Source organism: Carassius carassius, chromosome 13 (genome assembly GCF_963082965.1).
Source record: "Carassius carassius chromosome 13, fCarCar2.1, whole genome shotgun sequence".
Lineage (NCBI taxonomy): Eukaryota > Metazoa > Chordata > Actinopteri > Cypriniformes > Cyprinidae > Carassius > Carassius carassius.
This window is the reverse complement of record NC_081767.1, coordinates 22,548,857-22,566,629: the sequence shown is the minus strand read 5'-3', so window position 1 is coordinate 22,566,629 and position 17,773 is coordinate 22,548,857. Positions and strand designations below refer to the sequence as shown.

Sequence of the window (17,773 nt, the reverse complement as noted above, 5' to 3'; positions counted from 1 at the left end):
AACACTCTCTACAAAGTGACGAAATATCATTTTTTGAGGGAGTTTAACAATTTAGAAATTCACCTAATAAAATAGCACAAATAAATGTATTTATCACAGAACACAAAAAATTTAAGCCTTCAAATATGACCAGCATCATGGTATTTATACAAAATAATTTACATTTATCATAAATTTGTAAATCATGAATCATAAATTTAAATATAAATTATTATTTATTTATATACTTCATGATGCCTTTCAAAGTCACATGTAGTTGTGCATTATCCAAAAAATAATTGAGTCTTATATAAATACATATGTTAACAAACATGTAATACTTTTTACAACAGTATTTTTTGTTCATCTTTTAAATACAGTATTACTCACTCATGTCCCCCAACAGCTGAAGCAGTTTGAGCGACTGGAGCAGGAGGTCTCCCGACCAATCAACAATGACATCTCGGCCTGGACTCCGCCCTCTCACTACCCTCAGACTCCACGCAGTAAGCTGTGCACGGGCGACCGGCAGCTGCTACTCTTTTACATGGAGCAGTGCGAGGCCAACATCACCACGCTCACCAATGCCATCGACGCGTTCTACTCCTCCATCAACAACAACCAGCCGCCCAAAATCTTCGTCGCCCACAGCAAATTCGTCATCCTCAGCGCTCACAAGCTCGTCTTCATTGGAGACACGCTCTCCAGGCAAGCCAAGTCTCCCGAGGTTCGCACCAGAGTAGCTCAGCACAGCAACACACTATGCGAAAAGCTCAAAGACATTGTGGTCAGCACCAAGACAGCAGCCCTGCAGTACCCCTCACCAGGGGCTGCGAGAGACATGACAGAGAGGGTGCGGGAGCTCGCTGGCTGCACCCAGCAGTTCCGCATGGCGCTCAGTCAGCTACTGGCCATATGAGTGCAGGGGTGAATGTGCCCCGGGACAGTCCAGGCACAGAGCCTGTTTTAAACTCACTGGACAAATGTACCCTGTGCCACAAGCTTTTTATCTCCACAAAGGACAAACTGATGAATGGGCAGAGCCATTGGTTGTAAATGAATCATTGTAAATATTTAAGATGCTGTATGCTGGGGACAGTGTAATGGGGCAAATGCAGACGGTTGAGGAACTCAAGAAGGACAGTATCTAAAGAGTAGATTTAACACATTATGCATAGCTAAACTGTAATTACTGCTCTGATTATTATAACTGTCATCATTATGAGATACTGACTAAAGGTGTTTAAGGTTTTAAATGTGTATGTACAGTAGAAGTGCAACCATTTCCACAGAAGATCTACAATGGAGGCTTTTTTTATGAACTGTGCCTGTTGGAAGCAATTTACTTACATTTATCCTTTTGCTGTTGCTGTTATTCAAAGAGGCTAATTACAAAGCATTCTGGGAGTGAGCCTATTGGCAGACACGAGACATTCTTATTTACAGTGAAAGTCTTATTTACACATATTAACAATGCAAAGCAACAAAAAGCGGTGAAGAACACATCATCCAACTTGGACTACTTTTGACATTTTTGCAAAATGAAATATTTCCTACCTGTAAGCTCTCAAATGCCTGCTCATGGCTGCGCCTCTCTGGCATGTTTTAGGCTAGTTTGACAACACATCATGTCATTATTTGAGATCTGATTATGCTCATTAGAAGATATTTAGTCCTTCAGCGTCATTTGAACTACACTGTTGTGCCAATTCCTGCTGGACGGGTGCATTGTGGCAACAACATCCCGAGAGCCTCTGATTATATTTATGTCCTTTGTCTCAGATATCACACCTCATCCAACACAGACTGAGACGGTTAGTGCACAAATATACTATATCCAAAACCAGCTTCTGTAAAACTTCCTCTTCTTCCATTGCATCCGTTTCTGAATGGAGACCTGAACCACATGCCTCAACTTCCCACGCCTTGTCTGCTTGGTTGTATTCTCAATTTAAGAATATGTCAGAAAAGTTGTTTAATGAAATTTATTAAACTTTTTAAGTACTGCAACATGTTGTTGTGCATATAGTCAAAGTCCTTATCCAGTTGAAAAAAAAAGAAAGGAAAAAAGAAGCATTTAAGCCAAACAGTGACCTGATATATGTTGTACTGTTATTCTGTTCTCAAATCTGTGTTCAAGGTTTTGAATGATATTGACATATGTTACTGTAAATTGCATAACTGGAAATGTATGTTTAATATATTTTCATTAAAAAAAATCCATCTTGCTATTAATCATGTTTTTTTTTGATGCAAGTTAATTTAAAACATATGCATTTAATACGTTTTCATAAACTGTTCAAATAGTTCTCAATGTAATATAGATGTGAATTGACATAGAAAACTGATCATCATGCCAATCACATGTCTGGTTCTCATCTGAAACTAAACAAAGTGGTCAACAACCAAACAACCATGCACAGTGTTTCCATTCCTGTTTCTGTTTTAGAACCCAATCAATGAAGCAAGAGTGTGCAGTGTCCCATTGTGCTTATGGTTCCATTATGAAGACATAAGAACTATAATAAGTGGGACAGCATTTATAAAACACTATAGCTGCAAATAAAGTATACTATTATTATTACTGTAGAACAAGAGGAAGGAAACAGGCTGGAACACAACTGTATACTGTAGCTAAATGTGCAACCTCTATACTGCGTAGACATTCAAATAATATTGTTTCCTTACTGTATACTGCTGTCACAAGCTACCAAATTCATTACAGGGTTGTTAAATGATTTGAAATGTTTTTCATTTTTCTAAAGATTGAAATGGCAATTCCTTTCATACCAGAAATTAAAGAAATTAAAAATAATTTAAAGAATTGTAAATAAGACATTTTATCCAGTGCGTTTATGATTATGGTGAGCATTTATTCACTCACAGATGATCCTTTGGCAGATCACAGATTTCAGAATTGCGTTAATGCAGCTTTTAACAACAAAGACATTTTTTTTAAACAAACTGATCCCAGATTAGCAGACAAGGTTTACAACTTATAAATAATTATTTGAATATGGGTGGGGTCTACTTAGTACACTTTATGACATTTCTTGAAAAGAAAACATAAAGAAAAGGATTCAGACAGCAGTTTAATAAAGCCAGAGTCTTGATTAGATCACCATATACTTCGCGGAAGGACTTCAGTTGGGAATGAACATCTGGATGAGATGTTTTAGTCAGAGTTTTGACTATATCAATCACATTGATAATGTACACAGGAGTCCAAAACAGAAAGAAAGCCACAACGATGCTGATCACAAGTCTCTTCTTGTAAGTCCTAAAGTTTGTACCCTGGTTTCTGGGTTCCTGGTCCTGTGGAGCTCTAGTTAGACTGGAGCTCTTGGCTTTTTGTCTCAACCCTTTGTCCAACCATAGATAACATGTCAACATTGTCACAAATGGAATGATAAACCCAACCAGGATCTCAAAAAGCAAAAGAGTCACTTCTACAGACTGCGACTCCATTTCCCTCTGACATCTTTTAAGTCCATCCTTGTCTATGAGCCTATGAGTAAAAAATACTGGTAGGGAAAAAGCAAAAGCTAGAAACCAGATGCCAATCAGCTGAAGGCGCCTGTGCCGTCTTTCAAGTCTTTGCAGTATCATTCTGTTAGTGACTCTTGACTTGATGACATTGTGATAGCGGTGGATGCTCATGGAGGTGACCGTCAGGACACCAACATAGAGACTACAGTGACCCAAAAAAAACAGGAACTTACAAAACCAAACGCCGAATTTCCATCCAAACAGTATTCCATACAGCACAAAAGGAACCAAGCAAAGGGTCAAAGCATCAGAGACTGCAAGGTTTAGCACTAGTTTTAAAGTGAAGCTTGGATTTCTGTTCCACTCACGAGCAATGCTGATGATTATCACAATGTTGCTTGGCAAACCAACCAAACACCACAGACCCAGAACTACAGCAGGAGCGATCTTCTCTGAACCCACGGAAGTGCTGTTAGATGTGGAATTTAAGCCTAATCCTAGCTCCATCATCAATTTTTTTTGTTGTCTGGAAAATGCTGAACCTTCTGTCATTAGAAACGAAATAAAGGTGCTATGACTGTTTGAAGAACAGAGGCTATGTTGACTCCTCCCACATCTACAACTAAAGTCACAGCTTTGCTTTCACTTCCCAAGAACAAGGTTACATTTTACGCAAAGGTAAAAAAATTTAAATAATTAAAGCTCCCATCTAACTAGCTATATATAATGTATTTACACCTAAACCTTTACACCGAGTCCTAACAAGATGTGATGATGAGGTTCTACTGACAAGCAATTTATCCACACCAGACTCAGCACAGAAGTGTAAAGGAGAGGAGAGATCAGGAAAGTAAATGTTGAAATAAAGTGCTGTTTGATGTGTTTTTAGTAAACCTTTTAAAGTTTGTTGATTAGTTATATTTGACATTTAAAAGAGTTTATGTTATGTTGATTTTTGAGGTTACCGTTAGGCTGAAGTGTAGACCTTGTGGTTTGGCTGTGGTTACATTTCACTAAAACGATCTTGTTCTAGATAAGTTGTAACTGTGTTGATGTCAGCAATGATAACTTTTTTAATTGCATGCAGAGGTTAGTTAATTTGAGCAAGTGTTATGTTGTCTATTGATTTTTATATAAATCAATAAAATGAATCAGCTTGAGAGCAAGCACATTATTTATATGGTCATCATTTCTAACTTAAACAATCAAATGATCATGGAACAGTCATGTGTGTTTATGACAGCTACTGACAACCTAAAAACAAGCCAGCTCTTTCACCACAAAGGTAACCAAAAAAAGTTTTATATTCTATAAACTCTTTTAAATATTCAAAATACCGAAACATTAAACACTTAAACTCTAATAAGTCTTTACATTCTTGTGAAAATGCAGAAAACTCACACATTTCTGTAGTTTGTTCAATTTACTTAGCTAACAACACTAATCTTAAGTTTTTTACTCGGTTGTCATTTGAACTCAATTTTATTACGTTAAATGAAATTACATTTGTTAAATGTTAAGTTAACTTAAACCATTTGTGTTGGGGATACATGAATCATTTACGACTGAAACTGGGCAGTGGATTTCTAGTTCCCAGCATGCTTTGCATAGGGATAGATCAGGAGAGTAAATGTTGAAATTAAGAGCTGTTCAACGTATTTCTTAGTAAAGGGAAAGACTGTTTCATTAATGCTTTGTTGTTCAGTTACATTTAACATTTAAAAGAGATTGTTATGTAGATTTTTGAGGTTAGCATTATGCTGATGCATAGACCTTGTGGTTAGGCTTAGGTTGCAAGGAATAAAACGTTGCTGCACTAGATGAGCTGCAACTTTTCTAATATTAGTGAAGACAACAGTTCTATTTGCATACTTTCTCAGACAGGATAAATAGATAGCTTTGATGGAGCGGAGAAGACATCGACAATGAATACAGAATACAGCAGGTAACCTTTAAAACAAAACAAAGTCTTAACTTAGATTCTGTTGATTTAATGATGAAATTAAAACAATACATGCGGTTTTGTCGTATTTTAATGTGGTGTGATCTCGAATAACACAAAATCCACATGTCATGTATCATGTGATCGTTCATTAAGGTTTTCAACCACGCAAAGATTTCAATAAAACAGCTAATAATATGTCATGAAACTTCAGGAGAGCTACTCAATGTCCACACAGGATTTAGTTATCTGGAAAAAGAATAAAGGAGCATTTAGAAAAAAAAATTATAATAAAGAAAATAAATAAAATAAAGTATTATATTTTTTTTACATTTATCATTAAAATTATGTTATTAGAACATTATTGTATATATATATATATATATATATATATATATATTCCTTGAGAAACATTGCATGTACTGTTAAATAGTGTTAGTCCATGAAAACATGTGCTCAGTGTCTACTGTAAACCATGTTAGAACAATGTGAAAATGTGAAAACAGTCTAAAATAGCTGGTTGTTCAGAAGTTATTTACACATCGCCTACTAACATTTATATTTAGAAGCATCACCTGATATATAGGCTATCCAGATGAGTCAATATTGAATCGAGATTGGAATCAAATCGCAAGCTTATGAATCAAAATTGTATAAAGTTGTGAAATTATGTCTCAGGCCTAATCAAAAGTAGCAGTCTCAGGGTTGGTATATGCTGTCGTAAAAGCCATCTGCTCCAAAAATTTCACGTTATTTTTTAAGTAAATCTTTTTAACTAAGAAATGTTTATATAGAAAAATGTAATTACCCATGATGCTGTAGAGAACATTCCACCATCAGTCTCGACAAGCAAATTAAGCCACAAGAACTTTGCTGGGCATGCCCAACTCCCGTGAAGTATTGCAAAGTACATAATCAAGTTAGTCTCGCTATGCTGTCAAAATACACTATATACAGCATCGCAGTGTACTACGGCAAAAGCAACTGACCAGTCAGAATCAAGTGTTCCTGCAAGCCATGCAATACACCTTTTTTAGGAGCAAGTTTTAATTTGAATGTGAAAGGCAATGTCAAAAAACAAAGTTAATGCCAGTGTTGGGGGTAATGCATTACAAGTAACGCGAGTTACGTAATCAGATTACTTTTTTCAAGTAACTAGTAAGGTAACGCATTACTTTTTAATTTACAAGAAAATATCTGAGTTACTTTTTCAAAAAAGTAACGCCAGTTACTTTGTATTCCCATTTTTTGACTGACAAGCCTCCTGTTCCCATATTGGGAGAAATCGGAAGTATGGAGGCGTTGTGTGCGCTGTGTGAACATGATGTTACTGTAGTTCTAGACTAAATGTGAATGTGCATTAATTCATCCCACTCACAAAAAAAACAAAAAACAAAACAGATTTAGTATTCATCAAAATTAATCAAAACAGTGAAATGCAAACTCAGAATATGACGCAAACCTGCAATAACTAAATATATTAAATAAATGTATCTATTCCCATTTTATAAACAGTGTCTTTGCTGCTGACCTTTAATGATCCAGTTCAACCATACTAATAATTAAAAAATGACTTTAGATAAACTAACAATTGTGCTTCATTGTTTTTTTTTATTGCTGAAGAGTGTTGAACCTTCTTCTCCTGTGTTCTACTGTACAGACGGGAATTTACTTTTCCTTCAGCCTGAGGTTTATTTATTACACTTTTTGGTGTAAAAGGGCTTTTACATTTGCTATAAATAGAACTTCTTATATTAAAAACAATCAAGCCCTGCTCATATTAAAAAATGTAACACATTACTTTCCATAAAAAGTAAGTTAGTAACGTATTTAGTTACTTTTTTAGGGAGTAACGCAATATTGTAAGGCATTACTTTTAAAAGTAACTTTCCCCAACACTGGTTAATGCTGCTTGATGTCACATAATAGTATTTGTTATATTATTTTAATGTACTGTCATAACCACTGGTTTCTAGGACAGTAGTTTTAGGGTTTACCTGCACTTTTTTAATCTTACTTATTTAACCATAGCAGCTAATGAATTTGAAGTCTGGCACTTATGCAGAAGAGGGTTTGCTGACATATTGAAAAATAAGGTGAATAATAAAATATTAAATATCAAAATCACTTAAGTTATAATCTAAATATATAAACTGAAACCATTTGCATTGTTCAGTCCTCCTTTTGCAGTAAGTCTCTTGAGCTTGCTCCTATAGCATCAGTTGTGTTCATGCGGCCTTTTTGCAATTTTCTTCTTTTGTGGTTTTAACACATATTTCTCTTCCGTTCTTTTGCTGACTAATATAGCACCTCGTGCTAACTGAAGACATTTACTTCGTGCTTTTTTTATTTTTATTTTTATCTACAGGCATCTAATAACCACACTTGCAGATGTTCTTAGATTTAATATAACTTTTCTGGTAAGCATTACTTGCAACATATCCAGTTTAAACCAGATGACCAACCCTAAACCCCTTTGACCATACTTACTTTGTTGATTGGTCACATGACATGTAAACAAATTATAGATATACGTATAAGAATACAAATCAGGGTTTGGGGAACCCCTGGCTTAAATTATCAGTTGAAACAGTTCTGACTGTTACCAAAGACCAAGAAAAAAAAACTGCAACCATATGAACATTTCCATCTGTTTAAAAACACTTACAGCAACCAAATAAAATGCAATTATGTATAAAACTGATATTTACAACACTCCATTCATGTTAATAAATATGATCATGTTTCTGTATAAAATGCATGACACAGACAGCTGTTAGATAGTGTGAGTCCACCAAAAGCATGTGCTCATCCACTGTAAACCACGTAAGAACATTTTAAATCCACAGTCTAAAAAAAGATGGTTCTTCAAAAGTTTTTTTTTTTTTTTTTTTACATTGCGAAGCTTTGTTGCTTTTGTTTTTCTACTTTTGGCCTTCATACACATAAATGCTTTATATAAATGGAAGAGACACACTGTAATTCTAAACTCACCTGTGTATTTCACATGCCACTAACTTCATCATGCAGTGAGAAACTGCCACTCAGAATCTATACATAATAATGGAAATATATTTTACTGGAATTTGGTCTTCATTACTATATCCTCTTTCTATTTTGCGTTTTACCACAGGCTACAAGATATTATAAGACAAGGCAGATAGAGAAGTAAAAACAATATTAATAAATTCATTAAAACACTATGAAGGTCCTAAAGTACGTAACACTTTCAAAGCATGGTTCTTTATAGAATTTTATAAAAAAGGTTCTGCTACTATTATAAGCCAAAAAAGAAATGGTAGTTTAGAACCATTTTTTTTTATAATAGTGCTTGTTGTATTTAAGTGTATATTTGACTGAAAATAAATTATTGAATCATAAATTTTGAATTATCTCTTACTGAAATATTTCATAAGATTCGCTGAAGAGATGGCATAGAGAAAAGGATTCAGACAGCAGTTTAGCAAAGCCAGAGTCTTGCTTGTATCACCATATACTTGGCGGAAAGACTTCAGTTGAGAAAAAACATCTGGATGAGATGTTTTAGTCAGAGTTTTGACTATATCAATCACATTGATAATGTGCACAGGAGTCCAAAACAGAAAGAAAGCCACAACAATGCTGATCACAAGTCTCTTCTTGTAAGTCCTAACGTTTGTCCCCTGGTTTCTGGGTTCCTGGTCCTGTGGAGCTCTAGTTAGACTGGAGCTCTTGGCTTTTTGTCTCAACCCTTTGTCCAACCATAGATAACATGTCAACATTGTCACAAATGGAATGACAAATCCCAACAGGATCTCAAAAAGCAAAACAGTCACTTCTACAGACTGTGACTTAATTTCCCTCTGACATCTTTGCAGTCCATTCTTGTCTTCTAGTCCTTGGGTAAAAAATACTGGTAGGGAAAAAGCAAAAGCTAGAAACCAGATGCCAATCAGCTGAAGGCGCCTGTGCCGTCTTTCAAGTCTTTGCAGTATCATTCTGTTAGTGACTCTTGACTTGATGACATTGTGATAGCGGTGGATGCTCATGGAGGTGACCGTCAGGACACCAACATACAGACTCCAGTGACCCAAAAAAAACAGGAACTTACAAAACCAAAGACCGAGTTTCCATCCAAACAGTATTCCATACAGCACAAAAGGAGCCAAGCAAAGGGTCAAAGCATCAGAGACCGCAAGGTTTAGCATTAGTTTTAAGATAAAGCTCAGGTTTCTGTTCCACTCACGAGCAATGATGAGTATTACCGCAATGTTGCTTGGCAAACCAACCAAACAGCACAAACCCAGAACTACAGCAGGAGCGATCTTCTCTGAACCCACGGAAGTGCTGTTAGATGTGGAATTGAAGCCTATGTTGAGCTCCATCATGATAAAAAATATTTTTGAATCTCTAATTTTAGAAACAAAATATATGAGTTACTGAGACTACCCCTCCCACAAAACGACATATGTGAAATGGCATGCTTACCTATAGCTGAAAACAAAAAACAAAGACCACATATCATTGTCACAAGAACAGGTTTTAGCAGCACTTGCATTAATAAATAATTAGCAATATGACAACAGTAAATCATATGATAAAAGATCAGTAACTAGTGTACAAACAAATATGAAAATTTTATGGAAACATTTTAAATTTACATTCAGTAATGATCTGTTCAGGATTATAATGTACAATTATGTATTAAGTTATATTCAAGCATGACCAGTGTTTTATAACATACACAGGCTTCTCAGTAAATTAGAATGTATTGGAAAGGTTAATTTATTTCAGTATTTCAACTCAAATTCTGAAACTCATGTATTACATAAATTCAATGCACACAGACTGAAGTAGTTTAAGTCTTTGGTTCTTTTAATTGTGATGATTTTGGCTCACATTTAACAAAAACCCACCAATTCACGATCTCAACAAATTAGAACAAGGTGACATGCCAATCAGCTAATCAACTCAAAACACCTGCAAAGGTTTCCGGAGCCTTCAAAATGGTCTCTGACAATCATTGACACCCTTGACAAGGAGTGTAAGTCACAAAAATGAATTGCCAATAAGCTGGCTGTTCACAGAGTGCTGTATCCAAGCATGTTAACAGAAAGTTGAATGGGACAAAGAAGTGTGGAAGATAAAGAACCAACCAAGAGAACCGCAGCCTTACGATGATTGTCAAGCAAACTGGATTCAAGAATTTTAGAGAACTTCACAAGGAATGGACTGAGGCTGGGGTCAAGGCATCAAGAGCCACCACACACAGAAGTGTCAAGGAATTTGGCTACAGTTGTCGTATTCCTCTTGTTAAGCCACTCCTAAACCACAGACAATGTCAGAGGAATCTTACCCGGGCTAAGGAGAAAAAGAAACGGACTGTTGCCATTGGTCCAAAGTTTTGTATTTCATTTGGAAACCAAGGTCCTAGAGTCTGGAGGAAGGGTGGAGAAGCTCATAGCCCAAGTTGCTTTAAGTTCAGTGTTAAATTTCCACAGTCTGTGATGATTTGGGATGCAATGTCATCTGCCGGTGTTGGTCCATTGTGTTTTTTGAAAACCAAAGCCACTGCACCTGTTTACCAAGAAACCTGGAGCACTTCATGCTTCCTTATGCCGACCAGTTTTTTGAAGAGGCTGATTTCATTTTCCAGAAGGATTTGGCACCTGCCCACACTTACAAAAGCACCAAAAGTTGGTTAAATGACCATGGTGTTGGTGTGCTTGACAGGCCAGCAAACTCACCAGACCTGAGTACTGTCAAGAAGAAGATAAGAGACAAGAGACCAAACAATGCAGATGAGCTGGGGCCACTGTCAAAGAAAACTGGGCTTCCATAACACCTCAGCAGTGCCACAAACTGATCATCTCCATGCAACGCCAAATTAAGGCAGTATTTAAAGCAAAAGGAGCCCCTACCAAGTATTGAGTACATGTTCAGTAAATTTACATACTTTCCAGAAGGCCAACAATTCGCTAAATGTTTTTATTGGTTTTATGAAGTATTTTAATTTGTTGATAGTGAATTGGTGGGTTTTTGTTAAATGTGAGCCAAAATCATCACAATAAAAGAACCAAAGACTTAAAATACTTCAGTCTGTGTGCATTGAATTTATGTAATGCATGAGTTTCAGATTTTGAGTTGAATTACTGAAATAAATTAACTTTTCCAATACATTCTAATTTATTGAGAAGCACCCGTAGATAAAGACATATACAAATGACAGCAAATAATGACATGATTACTTTTGATTTATTGTGATGTTTTTATCAGCTGTTTAAACTGTCACCATGATGGCATTCATTGACAGCAAAGGATTCATTGGTGAGCAATTTTGAGTCGCCAAATTTGTTCCAATTAAAGAAACTTAACTCGTCTATACACTGAATGACCTGAGAGGGAGTAAATTTTATATTTTTGGTTGACAATTTTCCATTCACATTGTGCTTTATCTTGGCTGTGTAGCAAACGTGGCTCTGATAAACTTCAGGAAAGAGTGGGTTAAATTTATTTACAAGTTATGATTCATATCAGTCCATCCATATACACAGATTTTAGAGCAAAACAGTCTTAGTTCCTAAGATCAGAATAAGTGTGGAAAATGGTCTATAAAACTAAATTAAGACAGTTTTTGGATAAAGAAACCATGACTAATATTAACATATATAGTACCATAATTAGCCATATTAGAATATAAATGACAAAAATGCTAATTCTTCTTTCATACACAGCAACAATAAATTATACAAAATGAAACCTGCAAAATATCCATGAGAACAATTTATTATAAAAAACACTGACTAATATACAAGTTTTTTTTTTTTTTTTAAGTCACTAAAACATTTTTTTTTTTTCAAAAGACACTGGGTTCCGCATAGTCAAACATAAAAATGTAGTTACTTGATGACAAAGTTCAAAAACAAAGATTTGCAATGTATCTATAAATGAGAAAAAAATTCACAAATTCCTATGCAATCTAAATCAACGTAATGCAGACAGGCCAGAAAATGCAATATTTCATAAACCTCAATGGACCTTGCCAACACCTTAACACAAATCTTCATCTGATACCCCATCAGACTGCGCTCACAGAGACAGTCCACGGTCATGACAAAACCTCACGTCTCTCAATTGTAGATAAAGTTAAACCTGTGCAGGTGAATGAACAGATTGAACAAATTAACAACAATAGAAATAAGGATTTGCAATTATTAAATGTAATTAGACAGCATTTGCCAATATTATATTATATTGAGCCCATGAACTACATGCTACAGCAGAGGTGGGCAAACTACGGCCCAGCGGGCACTTTCATCTGGCCCATGAGGCATCTAGTCCAAAATGACTTCTGATGCAGTATCAGATAACATACAGTATTCAGCATATTCAGTCATAATTAAAACGCACTTAAATATCAGGGCCGGACATAAGCAAAATAAATATTTAAGTCCCCCTTGCCTATTAATATATAATGTTAAAACCCCAAAACAGCAAAAGAAAATACATCATGAAGCTTGTTACAGCGTTTTCTATCGCAGAATCCCGATGCTCATTACAAAACGCAATTTATTGTAATGCTAGTATGCAGACTAATGCAGTTATGAAAGAGAGCGAGATTAAGCATGTGTGAATTACCAGAGCACTGCATGTTCGTCTGTGTTTGTGTGTTTGTAGGAGACAAAGGGAAATACTTTTCATACGTAATAAAAAGTAATTTTGTGGGGAAATAGTTTGTCCTATTTATGTTATAATTTATCAGCTAGATTTATTTGCTTAGTCAATGTGTATTTGGGTTTTGATTCTTCTGCTGTTTTCAGGTTTTCAAGTGCAATGCGCACATTTGGATTATTGCATTTGCCACACTGCACTAGTTTCATTTTCACTTTAAATAAATTTGTTTAGGCTTGGCATTTATAATAAATATTGTTTAAAGTGAATCATTTCTATAATTACTTTTTTTTTTGGTTGTTTTATACTTATATTTTTCCTTTTTCTGTTTTGAATGATACTTAATATAAAGAATTTGTTGTGGAAAGAGGGGAACAAAAATACATGTTAAAAATGTTTGTTTTGTTTACATTATTTCTCAATACAATGATAACAATATTTAAATTGACTTATATATGGTCATAAAAACATACAGTACAGTAGTGTATATATATATATATATATATATATATATATCTCTCTCAAAGCTTCATTTCTCATGCATATACTATGCGGCCCTCACATACATACTGAAACTTGATGTAGCCCTCATGACAAAAAGTTTGTCATTGTTACAAAAGTAATATCTCACCTGCTCAGTAGCTGTGGGAGACTGGAAATAATTGGGCCATATCCAGGAGCATTATCATAAAGCTCAAACAAGGGGGCGGCCACTAGCTTGTAGTTTTTTGGCACAGCAAACAACGCTAAAAACACACAACACACAAGTAAAGCTGTAAATCACTTTTTACTCAGGGTACATGGAGTAAACAGAATGTATTTCATCCTACCTTTCTCTTGCAGCTGTACTAGAAAAAGCTTCTTATGTTCTTTAGGCTTAGTGATGTGTGCTGGAATATAAGGGTACTATGGAAGGAAATGAGACATGTTAAATGTGATTTATCATTGATTTAAACTATAATAATTAGAAATTAAATTTGGTTTAGTTAATGTGCTTGAAAGTGAACAAAACAATACTGTTAGTGATCCAGTGCATGTTTGTCTGAGGGAAATGAAACAGAGTAACTACCTGTGGTGGTTCAAAGTTTGGTCTCCACCAGTTCCCAATACAGTCATCAATGACCCAGTCCTGTTTCACTCCATCCTGACGCCCCAAAATCTTGACAACAAATAAAAAAATTCTTCTTCAGGTCATTTTAAATCTTTGCTAGTCTTTTTACATAATATGGCATATGACTTTAAATACAGTCAGAAGCAATAATACCTCAGTCATCAGTCGTTTCAACCCCTCCACCTCATCCTCTCCAGGGTTCAACTCACCCCCGGGACTGTAAAATAAAACAATATATAAACTGTCAGCCACTGACAAACATATTAGTAAACACTTTATAAACAGATGCATTATGAACAAACAAAACGATGCAAAGAAAAGCGAACAAGTCATAGCAAAATAAGGAACAAAATTTTTTTTAAAATCATATCTACGTAAGGATTGGTTACTTTCAACAATAGAGTACAGATATCCACTGAAAAGCACCCATCTGAATTAATCACATCCATAAGACACAAACTCCAGTGAAGCACTGGCTGCTTACAGTTTGAAGAAGGTGGTTCCCAGCTGCAGCAGCAGCACGTGAGGAAGTCTGTGCTCATGAACGATCAGAACCCCTTCCACCGTCCGCCGCATCCCGATTTTCTCAAATTCTTCCCGCATCCGCTGAAAGCGTGCGGCTACTGAGCTGTCCTTCTCATAGAGCGGCTCCTTGGTGCCGAATGTGTAATTTGTTAGTGGGTATCTGCAAAAAACAAACATCATGATGTTCAGGAGTCATTTAAATGAGGATATGATAGACCTTTACTGATCCACTGGGTGATCAGCACACAGGACAAAATCAGCCAGAACTGTTAGTAAGTTGACTATTGCCATTTTGACATTGAGGGGGGTTAAGAGATACCCACAAAACAGTTTAAATGAGTACTAAGACATTTTCTTTAAATCACTCGCAACTTTTGGAGAGAAATAAAAAATGCACAAATACCTGGATGAAGCACTTAATTTACTGGAAAAACAAAGTGCTATTGCTAGACTATTGCTGCTTAAAATAATGTAAAAGGCACACACTAGTGGATAGAGTGTATAGTGCAAGTGTATAGTGTGTAATTTGGGAAATAACTCATGTATCTGGTTGTGTGCATATGCATAAAAATGTAAACCTTGTAAACGGGTCTGCACAAATAATCGAATTTCTAATCGCGATTACAATTTCATAAGTCACAATTGCGTAATTGTTCAAAGAGACAAGTAATTGTCCAAGTCCACTTATGTTCTTTATCTTGTCTGTCATATAAAAATAAGGCATGCAGTTGTTTCAAACAATAGTATAAACATCATTCAGTGTAAATTGTTATAATCGTACTTAATAATCGACAATTATGATCATAATCGTGCACCCCTAACGTTACTTGTAAAATAAAACCCGAGCTTAACTATGTTTGATTGAAAAATGTGTATGTTTTTAAAAAACAATGTAACGTTACGTGTTCATTTAAACGTGCACACGCAAACAAATAGCAGTGACCAGGAAGGACGTAACGTTACGATTGTTTGGCAGGTTTAAAGGGTGATGCTGCTTCAGCAGAGGCCATCGTACATCTCTGGGATTGGTTATGAAATCAACTGGGATTGGTTATGAAATTAATGTAATAGTCCACGCAGTGTGCAGCGGTGAATGTTACTCACAGGTTGATTGTTCTCTCCAGGGTGAGCGGTTTAGCCGGCTGGCTAATGTATTTATTGCCGAACTGATTTACTCCACGAGGCCAACCGGTAGATGATCGATTTGGAGGTACAACTGACATCGTATGACAGATAATATAGTGGCGTCTTAATCTTTGCACTAATCACTTTTGTTTTTACAGTTGATTACGATATTCGAGGGATTGAATCGCCCAGCCTTGGCGCTCGATGAAAATTGGAATACGGCACTCTGCTGTGAAAGCACATCCGGGACATCCGGCTACGTTCTGTGTTACGACAGTGCGTTTCGTTTTACGGCTCGTATGCTTCTTGTCATCAGAGATGGGCACAAATACATCGAAATGTATTTAAAATAAAACTACAAAATACTGTGGGAAAATTTATTTAAATACAAATACAGTATTTTGTATTTTCAAAATACACAAAATAGATGTAAAATTGGCCATCCAGTGAAGTAACTTTATTAAGGCATGTTTACACCAAGAATGATAATTATAAAGATAACTAAATTAGTGTTTTCTAAATATACAATGCAGTTGTGTCATCTGTCACTTTAAATGCTCAAAAGCAGCAATGATTCCAAATAGCTGTCAGTGTTTTTATTATTAATCATTTTTGCTATCTGCTATTTATTTACAGTCATGTCCAAAAATAAGGGCACCCTTGGTAAATGATCAAAGAAGGCTGTGGAAATTAATCAGCATTGTTAATCCTTTTGATCCTTTATTTAAAAAATTCACAAAAATCTAAAATCGCATTGGATAATAAGATTTTAAAATGGGAGGAAATATCATTATGAAGTAAATGTTTTTCCTCTAATAAACATTGGCCACAATTAAGGACACCCTTTTATTGAATTCTTTTTTAAACCTCCATTTGCCAGTTTAACAGCTCTAAATTTTCTCTTATAATGCCTGATGAGGTTAGAGAACACCTGTCAAGGAATCAGAGACCATTCCTTCATCTATAATCACTTCAGACCCTTTAGATTCCCAGCTCCATGTTGGTGGTGCTGCTCTTCAGTCCACGACACACATTTTCTATAGGGTGCATGTCAGGGAACTGTAATGGCTATAGCAGAAGCTCGGTTTTGTGCCCAGTGACCCATTTTTGTGTTGTTTTTGAGGTTTGTGTTTGGATTATTGTACAGTTGGATGATCCAAACATGGCATTACTGATTTTTTTATGCCATGTATCTAAACAAGATGTCCCGGACCTCCAGCAGAAATATAGGCCCACAACATCAAAAATACAGCAGTATATTTCATTGTAAACATGGGGTACTTTTTATCCCTGTTTTCACCAAACCCATCTTGAGTGTTTGCTGCTAAAAAGCTATTTTTTTAGTTTCAACTGACCATAGAAGCCAGTCCCATTTGAAGTTCCAGTCGTGTCTGATAAAATGAATATGCTGGAGTTTTGTTTTTGGATGAGCTAGGAGAATTTTTCTTGAAACCCTCCAGCTGTGGTCCTTGGAGAGTCTTTAGTTACTCAGACCCTCCTTCTCTCTGCACATTAGGACGATAGACACACATCCTCTTCCAGGCAGTTTCGTAACCTTTTCTGGTTGATTGGAAATTCTTAATTATTGCCCTGATGGCGGAAATGGGAATTTTCACTGCTCTAGCTCTTTTCTTATAGCCACTTCACTAATTTGTGAAGCTCAGTTATCTTTTGCTGCACATCAGAAATATATTATTTGGTTTTTCTCATTGTGATGGATGATTAAGGGCATTTGAGCTTTGTTTCTCCCCCCTATTTATGTTTCTGTGAAACAGGAAGCAATGGCTGGATAATTTCATGTTCACAATCACCCTGGAGTACTCAAAATTGTGAATATGAATGGGAATATACTTCAGAGTTATTTTACTCATAAGAATTTCTAGGGGTGTCTTTAATTGTGGCCAATGTGTATTAGAGAAAAACATTTATTTCATAATGCTATTTCCCCCCAT

The 17,773-nt window shown here is 35.7% G+C and overlaps 3 protein-coding genes across 5 annotated transcripts in view; 1 reads left to right on the top strand and 2 right to left on the bottom strand.

Moving 5' to 3' along the window:
* LOC132156105 (breast cancer anti-estrogen resistance protein 1-like) overlaps positions 1–2,040 on the top strand; it is an 88,799-nt gene extending 86,759 nt beyond the window's left edge. For all 3 annotated transcript variants that reach the window (XM_059564964.1, XM_059564965.1, XM_059564963.1), the window contains one exon: positions 386–2,040. In XM_059564964.1, the coding sequence (XP_059420947.1) occupies positions 386–898 (513 nt within the window). In that variant the 3' untranslated portion in view covers positions 899–2,040. The remainder of the gene's footprint in view (positions 1–385) is intronic.
* A 6,715-nt stretch (positions 2,041–8,755) lies between these two features.
* On the bottom strand, positions 8,756–10,042 carry LOC132155671 (leukotriene B4 receptor 1-like). Its single transcript, XM_059564393.1, has one exon. It carries the CDS (start codon positions 9,775–9,777, stop codon positions 8,800–8,802), a length of 978 nt encoding a protein of 325 aa, XP_059420376.1. The 5' UTR covers positions 9,778–10,042; the 3' UTR covers positions 8,756–8,799.
* A 1,704-nt stretch (positions 10,043–11,746) lies between these two features.
* LOC132156104 (cleavage and polyadenylation specificity factor subunit 5) lies at positions 11,747–16,079 on the bottom strand. Its single transcript, XM_059564962.1, has 7 exons — positions 15,801–16,079; positions 14,656–14,856; positions 14,325–14,388; positions 14,130–14,219; positions 13,891–13,966; positions 13,692–13,806; positions 11,747–12,541 (listed from the first exon to the last, which is right to left on the bottom strand). Exons 1-7 carry the CDS (start codon positions 15,917–15,919, stop codon positions 12,520–12,522), a joined length of 687 nt encoding a protein of 228 aa, XP_059420945.1. The 5' UTR covers positions 15,920–16,079; the 3' UTR covers positions 11,747–12,519.
* Between the last annotated feature and the right edge of the window lie 1,694 nt (positions 16,080–17,773).

What these genes read in the sequence shown, in the direction of transcription:
- LOC132155671 (XM_059564393.1), bottom strand. Translation starts at nt 9,777, where the DNA reads ATGATGGAGCTCAACATAGGCTTCAATTCCACATCTAACAGCACTTCC.
- LOC132156104 (XM_059564962.1), bottom strand. Translation starts at nt 15,919, where the DNA reads ATGTCAGTTGTACCTCCAAATCGATCATCTACCGGTTGGCCTCGTGGA. An exon ending in GGAACCACCTTCTTCAAACT is followed by an intron (nt 14,389 to 14,655) that starts GTAAGCAGCCAG and finishes TTTATTTTACAG; the next exon opens with TCCCGGGGGTGAGTTGAACC. An exon ending in AGTACAGCTGCAAGAGAAAG is followed by an intron (nt 13,807 to 13,890) that starts GTAGGATGAAAT and finishes GTGTGTTTTTAG; the next exon opens with CGTTGTTTGCTGTGCCAAAA.